At 43.5% G+C, this 13872-nt stretch overlaps 1 protein-coding gene across 1 annotated transcript in view; it reads right to left on the reverse strand.

Annotated features, from left to right (window-relative positions):
• The window catches only part of cux2b (cut-like homeobox 2b), a 69207-nt gene extending 56831 nt beyond the window's left edge, over positions 1-12376 (reverse strand). The window contains exon 1 of the mRNA XM_084457215.1: positions 12266-12376. Within this exon, the coding sequence (XP_084313341.1) occupies positions 12266-12328 (63 nt within the window). The 5' untranslated portion in view covers positions 12329-12376. The remainder of the gene's footprint in view (positions 1-12265) is intronic.
• Positions 12377-13872: the final 1496 nt, after the last annotated feature.

Below are 13872 nucleotides of genomic sequence, written 5' to 3' on the forward strand. Positions count from 1 at the left end.
TCAGACTGCTGCTATTGAACTGAGGCTAAAAAGGTCCAATAAATAAGACGGATATTTCCCTCAGGACGTTTACGGTGCCACCCGGAATGAAGCGCTTGCATATCCTGCTGTACCAACAGACCTATTCAGGGAAGACGTTCAGGAAAAAAAAGATGTAGTGTGTGCACGTCTTTTTCTAATGACCTCTCACAGATAAAACGCCAGGTAATCACTGAATCAAATCCATCAAAGACAAGCATATCATACTGCACATGCATGCCTCCAAATCACTGATGCTTTCTAACGCACTCTCAATCCATACAAGCAATTAACCATGTAAATGGCACGTAATTAACCATGTAAAAACATCCTGTTGAGTGTCTGCACCTCTGTATTTACCGAGGTTCAAAAGAATATTCTGCGGACCTGAGAGACCAGGAGTAAGACTGCTTCAGAGACAGTTGATGGTCTCCAAACTCACTAACACGCAATGATGGACACTTTCACCACAGCCCAAGCTAATCATTGTGGCCGATTCGTTTACACTGGTCCAAGATGACTCCCTGAATGACGGCCGTTGCATATTAAACAGACAAACAGACAATGGCGACAGAGCGCTGATGGACAAAGCGAAAGGAGCCAAACATGAGCCTTGACACTGTGGTCTGGGCCAGAGGGAGGGTGAGCTGTAATGTGTACAAATGGGATTTAACTATCTCATTCACTGTCAGTATGTTTCCATACAGTCCACAATGTAGAGGTTATACAAATAATCCGCAGCATATAAATAAGTATTCCTTTAGAGATACAAAAAATAATAATTCCCCCTTCATCAGCACCATAGCTGCAAGTACTGTATGCTATAAAAACCTTGTTATTCCTCATATGGAAAACTGTCTCACAGGTGGGTAAAAAGTAGGACATTATCAAAAGAAGGAGGTATAAAAAGAAACCCAGAGAAAGCATACTGCTACAGGCGTGCAATCAGCTAGGAATTCAAAACTTAGCCCAGCTTCCACAGCTGTATAATCAGAGCACGAATATAGGAAAACAACTCTACTGGCACTGTGGCAAAGATTCCTAAACATTTCCCTGGTGAGTAAGAGAGGACTCTTTAATAAGACAAGTGACTGTGTCTCTTAGCACTGAAACCACAAAGTGTAACTCAAGGAAAATTCCATAGCGCTTAAACTAAAATAGACAAGACTGGTAAAACCAAACCATAGATAAAAATGGACAGCGGAGTTGACTTACTATACTGCAAAATTGTAAGCTGAAATGTTGGGAAGTGGGCAATATTTGCGAGCAAGTGAGAAGACTGGTGAAGATTAAGAGCAATCTGGAGTGAGGGACAACTGATATTTCTTTACATGGCGAGTCAGCAGTGGTGGAGTGGGTCTGAACATGGGGTTTATAAGCTTCTCATTGTCTAACGTGTCAGGGTCTTCTCACGGCCCGATGACATGAGAGGGCAGCATTACAGCTAGTTCACCGGCTCCTGACTCCTACTGGCAGCTGGCACACACACAAATGGAGGAGGTTGCTATGGTCTTGCCCTATCTACCGGACTGACCACCTTTCTGCTCCTACAGAAATAGACAGTCCCAGTTAAGTCCACACCCTCGATGAGGAGCGAGCACGGTGATGAGGGTGTGCTGGGGCCCTAGCTGTAAGAAAGACTGTCTTGCTTCAGCAGACAAACGCGAAGTGTCCGAGCTGCGGAAGACCAGAGACCGCAGTGGTGCAGAGGCCTGACGGCGCCATTTCCTGTCTCTCCATCTGCATGTAAAAAACAAACATTCCTGTAAATAAAGACGGCTGTCCGGCAACTGTCTTCCCAGCCACAATGGTATTGACCGTAGTCAGATGCTCCGCTGATTAAAAATTGATCCATTTCAAAAAAATCTAATCAACTGAACAGGATTCTTTCATATGTGGGGTGGGGCGGGGCGGGGCGGGGTGTGGTGGGGGAGCAGCTGCTGACACAGAGGCGCAGACCTGTCATTAACCCCTGAACCTCCACGTGCCCCCCAACACCCCCCCGGCCCCTGGCACCCCGCACCCCGGCTCACCTCCCCCCGCGCGCCGGGACCAGACACGGCCCAGACGGCCTTGAATTATTCAGCAGTCTGGTAGAGGCTACGGCCGGCTCGCCTATTAATGCCAGACAGTGGAGGCCAGTGGCTGTAATGGCCAGAGCAGAGGAGCCCGGGGTCCCGGTGGAGGGCCGCTGGCGCTGGGCTGCCGGGGATGTGAGAGCGAATTCATCAGTGGCCGAGGTCACAGAGGGTTAACGACGGCGCGCGTCTAGACAGACGCCGGACTCACACCCTGCCCAAAAGGCAACGGTGGGCGGGGCTGAGATCCACTAATGTTTTTTATCTGGGAAGGAAAGCCAGCGCCAGAACATTGACTCTTTGAAAGCATTTACAGCATAACAGGCCGGTATTATTGACTTATACCATGGATCCACACATGATAGGGCAGGCCCCGCCTCCTCACATCAACCACCACGTAAACAATGACAACAATTGCCTTCTCCTCAGCCAGTGATACATCTGATGATCGGCAGTATTTTAATGTACCTGCTTACCTACAAAAAAAAGACATCAGGCACAACTGAATCAACAAAATGTTAGTGGAACTCGGAAAATGAGGAATACAAAATTATAAACTACCTTTGATTAGACAAACCCCTTATCACAAACAAAACAACAATTACAAGGCCTCGAGAGGCACCGAGACTGGAAGCCATGGAGTAATCAGGGTATCTCTCCCTACCAGGTCGAGGGGCAAGGGTGGGGCACAATGTTGACAACTACTTCTTCGTTGCCATGCGAAATGTCACCTAGGTGATCATGTTCTTGTGCATATCCCCTCTCTCTCCCCTCTCTCTCTGAGGGTTGAGCACTACGGGAAAGACAGGCGCAGAGGACAACAACCCCCCCGAAGAGTCCTAAGGTGAACCAATCAGCCAGCAGCAAAACAACTCGGAGAGGGGATTCATATTCACATTCAACTCAAACAGCTCCCGGACGGAAAGCAATCAACTACTACAGCATACCCCTAACACCCATCCAGCCATCGTTTACCAAGAGGACAAACACATTACACAATCCAACCTGAGGTTGAGAAATATGTTATATCATTTGAAGGAGACTCATCCACTTCAAGGTTGAGCTCATTGAGAGGCAGCGCTCGATTCTGACACTTCGGTCTGATGAAGCAGAATGAGTTTGTCCTTCAGTGGGTTCCATCTGCTCCAGGACTCCCCGCTGCCACACGCAACTCGCTGCTCATCCCGTGTCTGATGCCAACATTTACGGCTGAGGTCAACATCTCGGCCATGATTGAACCAAGCCAAGGGCAGCCTATGAGAGGGTAGAGAGGGGACACACACCCCTCTCCCATTTACGCAAATGCAATTTCCTCAGCCCCTTTCCTCAAGGTGACTATGCACATAACTCACAGACTCACATGCTCTCCTCACAGCCAGAGGGTGTGTGGAGAGATTTGCTATCGACATTCAAAGCTGAGTGAAAAAGGTGAAACGTTTCAAATATTAAATGCAGCTAATTCTATCAAGGTGTACATGAGTGAAATACATATAATACAACTATACGTTTCTTACAAAGAGGAACCGCATTGTCAACCAAACAATAATGAGAACAACACACATCGATTTCTAACAAAATAATGATTTCAGACAATGCGCACACACTTGATTTGCACCCAACACGAATGCCTCCACTGTGCATGGAATGTCCTGCTACAAGAAAGCCCAACTCAGGTAAAGAGAGCCCTTAGGAGTGGGGCATTCACTTAAAGGACTGTCCTTTTCACACAAAGGGTCCCCTAGCATGCCATAATAAAGATACTGACCCTCTTGTTTAAACCTCACTATTGCAGCTCGGAGGGGTTTTCTTCCACCAGCCCCATCCAGAAGCAGCCTGGAGCAACGTTTAGCTAAACCTGCTGGTCTACGTAGGCAGAGAGAGTCCCCAGAGGGCTGAACAATCAGACAATTTCAAGATCATGAAGCATTAAACCAATCCCGGCAGGGTACACTAATTAAACAGCCGAGCCCGGCACAGCCAACCAATCCCCACAGAGCAATTAAATCCATCCCCTCTAAAACACTGTGGAACCTGTCTGGGGAAAACCGCTGAGGAGAGAGAGAGAGGGAGAGAGAGAGAGAGAGAGAGAGAAGGAGAGAGAGAGAGAGAGAGAGAGAGAGAGAGAGAGAGAGAGAGAGAGAGAGAGGCAGGGAGAGGAGGGGGGAATATCATAAAATTCATGTGGAAAAAAGGGGAGAACTACAGTAAGAGATTGAATAGGGGAGATTCAATTCATCTCTTTGTTCCTCTTTCCCTTTATTTATTTTTAATTGCAATTCAAAATGCCTGAAAATCCTTTTCTCTCAACTGAGGTGTGAGAGTCTACTGTGACCACATCATGATGCAAAAGCAGTGATCCTGCTGCAGAATACATGAAAAATATTAAATTAAGATGAGAGAGTTCAGGAGGCACCCTGAGAGTACCAGAAAGACAGGATTGCCTCAGGGCCTATATTGCATATTCGCAGAGCTGCTAACACAGTTGCAACACCTAATCAATACCCAACGTACTCTACCACCAACATAAATGAGTAGGTGACAACAGAGGAACAGCATCAGGGGGCTCTGCAAAAGTACCTTTAGCAAGTAAAAATAAGGATGTGATGGAGTAGGAAACAGATGCACATGTTTGGATATTCCACCTACTCTGACCTCTCTCTGCTCATACTCAACAAACACACTCTGACAAAGTCTTATATCTTCAGCCTATCGGCAAAAAAATACACGAAAACATGCTACATTTATATTTTAGTTTCAAAGCCGAGGCCAAAAGCAATCAATTATGAAGGGCAAATTTGAAGGCATAGTCCCCCCACACCAACCCAGGTCTCCATTATAAAGAGCCTGTTAAGACCCAACTACGAAAAACTAGACTACGAAAAACATCAATTATAGAAAATGATTGATTGACATACGCTGCTGTTTAGCACTAGTTTTGCATGGTGAGATTCTGTAAGAAATCCTGAAAATAAATATTACTCCATCTGAACCACTCAAAAAATGACAAATGTATTTCTAGTTTTGAAGAGGAACTCAAATCACCACAGAGATATGACAGGAGCAAGAGTGCCTGCAGAGGGAGGTCTGGAAGGAGAGAGAGACTTGCTCCTCAGTGAGGAGGTGTATAAATCACGGGAGCACTGCTTCACGTCCCCACTTCCTGTTCCTCTCCATTAAAAATGATAAACTGTTCCTCTTGAAGCCACTCGCTCGCTTTAGGGTCCCAGTCTGCACCTTCATAGTAAAAAAGCAGAACTCTGCACAGATTTATCCCATTCTCCCACTGTTGGAGATGAATAAGAGAGTAATTAAGTGTGCTGGGGTAGCAGCTGCACAAGACAAGACTGGCTAAAATAACAAGCTGTATCCATCTGCTTTTGCTGTACCACACCTTTTGTAGGCCTATTATTATTTTGATAAATCAAAGGAGATCTGCTTAGTGATAACAAATGTCACTTTAATACTCAAATAATCCACTGAGACACCCTCTCTCTGTACCTTACTTTAAATGAGGACAAATGAATCCTAGAAATGGATGCCATGCAGCTACCTCCTATTCCTCCAGTCTAGTAAACACATTGAGCAATGGCACATAATAAGAGTGGTCTCGGTCCCCATAGAGACCCTTGAGAAGGGTTGTGAGGAATTGATCCCATCAGCATGGAGCCCCAGAAGCACCCTTCACACTAGAGAATGGCTGATAATCGTCCGAACCAATATATTGGGCCGATATTGGCCTTTTCTACCCTATCTGCTATCAGCCCTCCTTTATCAGTTTTGCAGCTAAATCACGCTGGCAGGGACCATTCATTCACTTTTTTCACTCAGTCTGCTCTTTATTATCTACAGATAATATTATTTTGTTACTCACCGAAGTGAATAAGTTTAAGTGCACTTTTTTTGCACTTAAATCTTCTCACATATCCAGTCTGGCTTCACGATCCTCATCACATGATCTCTCTCCAAGATAGAGAAACAGCATGTGAGATCATGTGATCAGGATCGTGAAGCAAGGCAAGTCAATGAATGTGCTATTTAAGTGCCAAAAAGTGTTTATCATATAAAAGGTGGGGCTGCAAGTTAAGCCACCACTGAGAAAAGGCTTTCCTTTTTCAAAAACTATCTTCACTTCAGTGAGTAACAAAATAATATTATCTGTAGATACTTGAGAGCAGATGAAAAAGTTAAAAAAGTGACGGACGAATAAATGGTCCCTAGCAGGGCGCTAGTGAGAGATCTGTGACTCACTAGCGCCCAGAGCTACCTCTGTCCTAGCAGTAGGATCAAGCAACCCGTACATTTTTTGACAGATTGACAGAACAAGATAGCTTTAGCTTAACTGAGTTGTTTAGAATTTTGTCCTTGAAGTTGAGTTGTATACTAGATCAAGATAAAATGACTAAAATAACGTCTACATGACATTACGTTCCCATTTGCAGTTAATAGATCTTCTTTTCTATAATTCTTTCTCTTTTTTTGGCATCAAAAATTCCCAATTTTATGAAATTTTATTTTATGAAATCGGCATAAAATATCGTCCATCACACCTGCCTTAACACCCAAATATCTGCATCGGTCCTAGCCCCCTTCTCTTCTTTACACCACATGAACCCCTGCCACACAACAGTGCTGTATCACCATACAGAAGACACACAAAAAACGCTTTTTAACCATGAAGGATGAAAACGGACAATGGATGGATGAGTGACGGCCAATGAACCTCTGCCAAAGACAGCAGAGGCCTGGGTTGAAGAGGGATGAGAGAAGGGGGTGGAGTGGTGGTGGAGGGATCCAACGTAAGCTCAGTAAAATGAACAAGAAAAGGCTGGTGCTCAATATGTCTGCAGTGCCGTCAGGCAGTCAAAACAAATAAAGCAGGTCCGCAGTAGAGGTACACAGCTCAATATGGACTCACTGGGCAGGGGACGGGCTGTCAGCGGGGACAGAGGACACAGCTTTATACTCATACCATTACCTCTCCCGCTGAAGCAAGGGGAGGAGAGGCTGCCACGCCACCATAGAGTCCTCCTACTGCAGACTAATGTGTCCCTGAAGTTTTGTTAAAGCTGGTTATTTACTCCTGCAAAGCAATTGCTCCAGCCTAGCACTAGCAGAATAATAAAGAGAGCTATGGAAAGTCTTTTAGACTGCGCTGGCGGTTGGTGTTAATGGTTGGCGCCATCGCCCATTCGTGCACTTGATGGTGAATGACTTTAGGTCAAGACAAGACAACCGCCCGAGATAAGAATCAGATGTACAGTAGTAGCTACACAGGTAGCTGTTTCAGGAACGTTGAACTTGCCATTTATGAAGACACATCAAACACTTATTGCACTTATCCTGCAAACTGGGACATGAAGGAGGCAAGATGACTGTAGATGAGCATGGAAATGCATGAAGGAAGGTCAAAGTGATTAAGCTGAAAATAATGACAGGCCTAGCCTTTCTCTGTGAATGCTCGCCGTGTCTGTCTCTAAGATCCATTTGTCATTCTGTTCCCAATGTTGAAGCATTTGCTCTGAAGTCTCTACCAGTCCTACACAGAGAGGTTCAAAAGCTTAATGCTGAAGTCTGTTTCAGTTCTCTTCCTAATGCTGCTGGCATTTACCAGGTTTTGGGCTCCTGTGTCTCACAACTTAATTTACCCTAGCTACTACTGTTAGCGCTTTCCCCATTCAGACGCTGTTTGTTATTGCCATCAGAGAAAAAAAGAGCAGCTTATAGCAAATCAGACCATGACAGACGTCACCTCCTGTACCATTTCCCAATGCAAAACCATTCATGGCAAAAATAAAACCTAAGAAAGTAACCAATCCCCATTACGGTCCACCTAAAAAACAATGTTGACTTCACTATGGTACTCTATCCATATTGAAGGCAGTTTCAGGGCAAAACTTTATGTGCATTAGAGGCTCTGCGTGTTAGTCAGTATCAGCAGGACGTGGCTTTAGTCTATATTGGTATCCATACATTGGCAATACATGTGCATGGGTGCAAAGAGGATGTAACATCTTTAGATGAAGCTAAATGTCCACATACCTGTACCTTGCCTACACACAAGCGAAGGGATTCTGCCTTTGTTTGTGTGTGTGTGTGTGTGTGTGTGTGTGTGTGTGTGTGTGTGTGTGTGTGTGTGTGTGTGTGTGTGTGTGTGTGTGTGTGTGTGTGTGTGTGTGTGTGTGTGTGAGCGAGAGAGAGAGAGAGAGAGAAAGAAAATGTATGTGTGCTTGTGTGTGCACTTTCTCATTGTATACCCGAGGTCTCCTCCATCCATGTTGCTGTTTGTAGGTGAGGCTATCAATGGCTGCCTCAAGAGCTATTCACTCCCTCCTTTCCTCCCTGGACTCATATCTCTGGACACAAACGCTAAAGCAACCCGCAACACTGAAGTGCTCTGGCCCAGACACTTCCGGTATGTGATGGGATTAGGCTGGCACCTCATGTGACATAAACAATAACAACAAACAAACAAACACATTAAAGCATGCATGAAAGGGAGATGGAGACCAATTTTCACAGCCAATTTGCGATTGCAGGGTTGGGTTCAGCGGGGGCTGGAGACGCTGGCACAGGGCAGGCAGCAGAGGCAGCCAGGCTCACAGGCTGCAAAGCAATTTCACTGTTTGGTAATACTGTTGTCTGTGTGTGGTTGATTAGCTGACACCCGAGCGCCTGAGTCATGCTAAATGTAGTACAATCATAGCCTTTTGTTCCTGATCTAAACCTCACTGCCTCTGAGAATGATAGTGAAAGGAGGGTGGAGACGGTGCTGAAAAATGGCGTCAAATGAGCCTATAGTATTACACCAAGTGAGCACAGCATTGCGACATCACTAAAACTAGAAATGGTGCTCAGAGAGCACAGACCTCCGCTCCTGAATGCATTTCGTGGCTCTGTGCATGCCAAAATTGAATGGGTTCTAAATTGTCCCATGCTACACCCCCCACAATGAGTTTCATGAAAATCAGTCTGGTAGTTTAAAGCAATACATTGCGATATTTGGACCTTTACAAACGTGCTTATTCCCCAATTAGATTTACTAAAAGTTAGCTGAATCGTCCAGTCTACTCAGAAAGATAATACATTGCGCAGCATTCAGTCGAAGTGCGCATGCGCAACGTTGTGCTTAAACAACACAGTAGTAGTTAACTATTCCGGCGTCTATGGATATCATGCGTTTATTAGCACAATGATATTATGGCGGAGGTGAGAAAACCGAGGGGGCGCAGTTCCGAGAAAACGCGATGTATTGCTTTAAGCGTAAACCTGGTCTAAAAAATGAATGGCGGTGAATGGCCAGACATATTTGGGCGGCCAGTGGACCCGCCTTTTGATTCGAATCCGCTCAACAATTTATTGGATTCTAAGTTGGACCATGCTACACCCTTCCACTGGGTTTCGTGAAAATCAGTGCAGTAAACAAACAAACGCACGCCACCGAAAACATTACCGCTCACCCTGCACTGTCGGTGGGGCGGAGGTAACAACACAGGTATTTTTCTACATATTGAGTATAAAAGAGTACAGTAATGGTATGTAGCGTAAGTCATTTACAACAATGGCTTGTGAAAGCTTATGCATGCAGTAAGAAAGAATACTCAAACTGGTATTTCCCAAGTTACATTTTTGAGAGTTTAGTGATTTCATGTAAAAAATAATACAATACAGAGACAGTAGAATTCAATGAATGAGTAATAACACTGTAATAGCTGATGTGATGTAATGGCTAATGTAATAACAGTATGATGGCTGTGTCCTTACATGGTTAAAGCTCAACACCTCATCACCTTGCTCTGAGGATGCTCCCCACTGTCTGAGCGATCTCCTGAGCCTTCACCCCATTGGATGAGATTTGGGATTGGGCCCAGCAGGACCTGGCAGGACAGCTCCTGCTGACCCGTCCTTTCCATGGTCGCCCACGGAAATGCCATCTGGCTGGTGTGAATGATTACCGCGGCGATGGCCGTGTGACCTGCAGCCAGCGGGAACCAAGGTCACTCAACCTCCGTGCTCTCCCTTTCTCTGTCCTCTTTCTATTAGGCTGCAGGTGAATCATTCATCACACGCCACTTCAGTTCCAAAAATCTAGCTCACAAAACTATTGCACAACCTTGTTTGTTATGATTGATAATGCTTTTAATGGGGAGAAAGATAAAGGTCTCTCACCTGAAAGCGGAAGTTGACTGATGTAAAATGTTACTCTATTTTAGCGTTGTTAACATGAATGTAGCCCTAGATATAGTGAAAGGGCTTCAATAGCCTAATATTCCACTTTATACAATTTGCTTATGATTGAGAAGAGAGACATGCCATATGGCCAAAGTTTTGAACAGATAAAGTACAGTAATTTGTCCAAATAATCGGTTTCTAATGATCAAGAGAGACTGTTGCTATCAACTCTTGTATGTCATGCATTGCTATCATCGTCAGTACATACATTTTGGTGTTATAATAGATGTTCATGAAATCATGAAAACAATTTACTGTGGATGCATGTGTGCAAATGTTATACTTATAAGATTACCATCTGTTCCAGATTAACAGTGAAATCAGGGCAGCATCTCACTCTGTATTATATGAAAACCCAGTAGCCTAATTTTGCACTAATATTGGCATTTTCTCATCTTAACATAAAGGTGTAGGCCTAATGTTATTGTGTTATTTGGACCATATTTAGATTTGATTTCAAATAATTGATTTGCATAAATCTAAAGCTTTGGCGTCAGACTGACGATGCGAAAGCATACAGTAGCCTAGCACTTTATAACAGGCAAAACGTGAATTAACCCCGACGGATAGGCAATACACAACAATAGCTCAACTCGCCCTTTGGATCCTCGACTACATGAGCCCAGAGATTGGTGTGTGTGTGGGGGGGGGGGGCAGAATAACAATCGGCCACCCAAGACAACCTAGAACAGATCTGATTTCTTCTCGGCAGGCTTTTCCGCGGGACCTGGCTTGCCATGCTCCTGTCATTTCTCATGTTACAGAACATCAATCATATGGCAGAGACAGTGCCCTTGCGCTGGCCGAGCCTGATTTACAAACATTAGCGGGGAATACAATTACACAGTCCTTGCCCGAATAGCCTAGTGCACAATGCGGCTTGAGGAGGGGAGGGGGTGGAAACAGAAAAACGCTTGGGTTCTCGAACCACATTCCGTGAAGCCATGCACGCAAATAAATGTTGCAGAAATGTTCCGACATAGCCTATGGGTTTCCACTGCCAGCACTGTAGGCTAGCAATATATTTAGTATATAAAAACACCTTGTTGCAAAGTTCTCATCAAAGTCATCATTGTATAGCTTAACAGTCTACCCATATAAACGAAAAGGCTGCAATATGTACATTTTCTGAATTGATTCAGGCAAAAACTGCAACATGCAATGTGTCAATTCTAGCCTATTGCTTTTTCAGAGGGGTAGGCACTGCTTTGACGCGCATGCTATAGGCTACGATATTCTATAGAATCGGAATTAGATAAGCTATATATTAATCATAGCCTACCAAATCACAAGAGAAAACATTGACTAGCTTGTTTCTCTGATGGCTGTCTACTAAATGAAAAATGATAAACAAAATCAAAAAGCCTATAGGATATGCTACATCCTAAGCATTCATCAATTTGTCACGCAACAAAAAAACTTTTCAAGAGCAGCCGTGTTGAAGTTGATTAGACACAAATTATTACAAATCCAATGTAAGATAATCACAAATAAAATGACTATCAGAACTATGTCCCTTAAAAATGTGCCGTGGTCGGCAACACACGACTCGTGAGACAAATGAAATGAATTAGAAAAAAGTTGCTTAAACGGAGTAAGGTTCGTGGAGATATTAAAAGTTTCCGTTCTCTATCTACACCTGGTACGAACGTTATGAAAACAGAATCATGCAAAAATATAGGCTATGTCCATAGTGCTGATCCCAGCGGTGAGCGCAGAGCGGAGGCTAGGCTACAGAGCGCCTGTGCTACTCTATGGTCGCTCCATCGCTGATCAATGATTGAACTGAACAAAGGCAGAAGAGGATCAATTTCTAATAACTATCAATGTAGCACCGCCGGTAACATTGTGCGTTAGTCCTCAATAAGATATCATATAATTTTCAAGTATACTATCTTCTACAAAGACGCATAAACAGAAATGTACAGGATAACACTAACCTGAAGCCGCCGTAGATCAAATTTCTTCCAATATTGAAACATCGATCCCACATCGGCGGCCATCTTGGGGGATATTGAAGAGATTTTTTCAGCGGCTGCAATAAATATGTGGGCTGGATTCCCCTCGTTAAACAACGTTTACGTTTACTCGTTCTTGAAAAAAAGTAATGAATACATGAGAGTCCACTGATATGTTTGGCAAGTCCGCCAATATATTTGGAGCGATATGATGGACCCCGCACGTTTTAAAAGTGTAAGAAAACTGTAGCCATTTGTGCAGTCCAAGAGACAAACTAGGCAATTGTACTTGATTTTGGTTTGGCAAAGTTATCAATACTGACGTAAGGGATAGATCAATACTGTCTGGAAAAGGAAATGAGATCCACAATAACCTGTGTGTTGTTTTGTCTTAGGCTACTATTGCAAAGTTATGTCTAACTATGAAAAGGGGGTTGCAACTCCTCGAACAGCAGGTGTTTGGCTGTAGGACAAATTATAGCCTAAGCAATATTTTTGCGCACCTATTAATTCAGTGCACATATTGCGTGACTCTAAGTCTGGCTCTGCGATATTTCTACATTGTCCTATGAACTTTTAGAATAATGCAAAAACATTAAGGTTATAATAAATATAAACATTCGTTTGCGATGTACAGTAAACATGTATAGCCTACTTGTATAGTCTACTTGGATTCCTCTATAGCTATAGGCTAGCTGTAACTATTTCAGGGTCTGGCATTATGAATTTAGATTAGAGTATAAAAACGTAAAAGTTGAGCAATTTGTACTACAATGTATAGGTTTACAGACGCACAGTAGCATACCATGGTATCCCAAATCCTCAGTTTTCTTCAGCACCACGTTTGTTGCAGAGAATAATTCAGGATCACATAAGCAGAAATGCCACAATGCAAAATGAGGTTTGAGATTACATGAAGGGTTTGAGAGCCCAATTTGCATTGAAGGCATATTGTATCTATGCAAGCCTGTTTTCAATTACCTTTCTTTTCACCACTCTCCACATTATTAATAACATTAAAAACTTTAATAATGTGGAGGCTTATGTCACTAAACATTTAATAACCTATTTGTTTGTGATGGTTCGTTCACCACTACAACTAATCAATCTGTTCAGTAAATCTTTCATAAGAATAAAGAAACAGTTGGACAAGACTAAAGATGACAACTTTTGCTCCCCCTGCTGGTATTTATTGTGTTTGGTGTAGGCTATTCACAACGATGTCACCTGTCACTTTTAAGATGATGATTTGATCGTCCGCCACCATAACCACCGACATGACAACAACAACAACAACAACATAAACAACAACAACAACATGACATGATATTCTATAGAATATAGATGCTCCAATGCCACTGGAAAAATACGTAGCCTAAATTGTTGCTGCAAATGGTAGATGTCTGTAAAGGGCGACACAACCACTTATACATCCCCTAAATCCGGTCCTAGTAAGAGGAAAGGATTAGCATATAAGTCATAGTTTTAACTCAAAGGGAAGAATTTGATATACATATGCCAGACTGAAAACACCTAGGGGGAAACTGAGGGATGCTTATTAAAAGTTTCAGTATTATTGCGTTTTATTT

This window comes from Borostomias antarcticus (genome assembly GCF_949987555.1).
Source record: "Borostomias antarcticus genome assembly, chromosome: 23".
Taxonomy (NCBI): Eukaryota; Metazoa; Chordata; class Actinopteri; order Stomiiformes; family Stomiidae; genus Borostomias; species Borostomias antarcticus.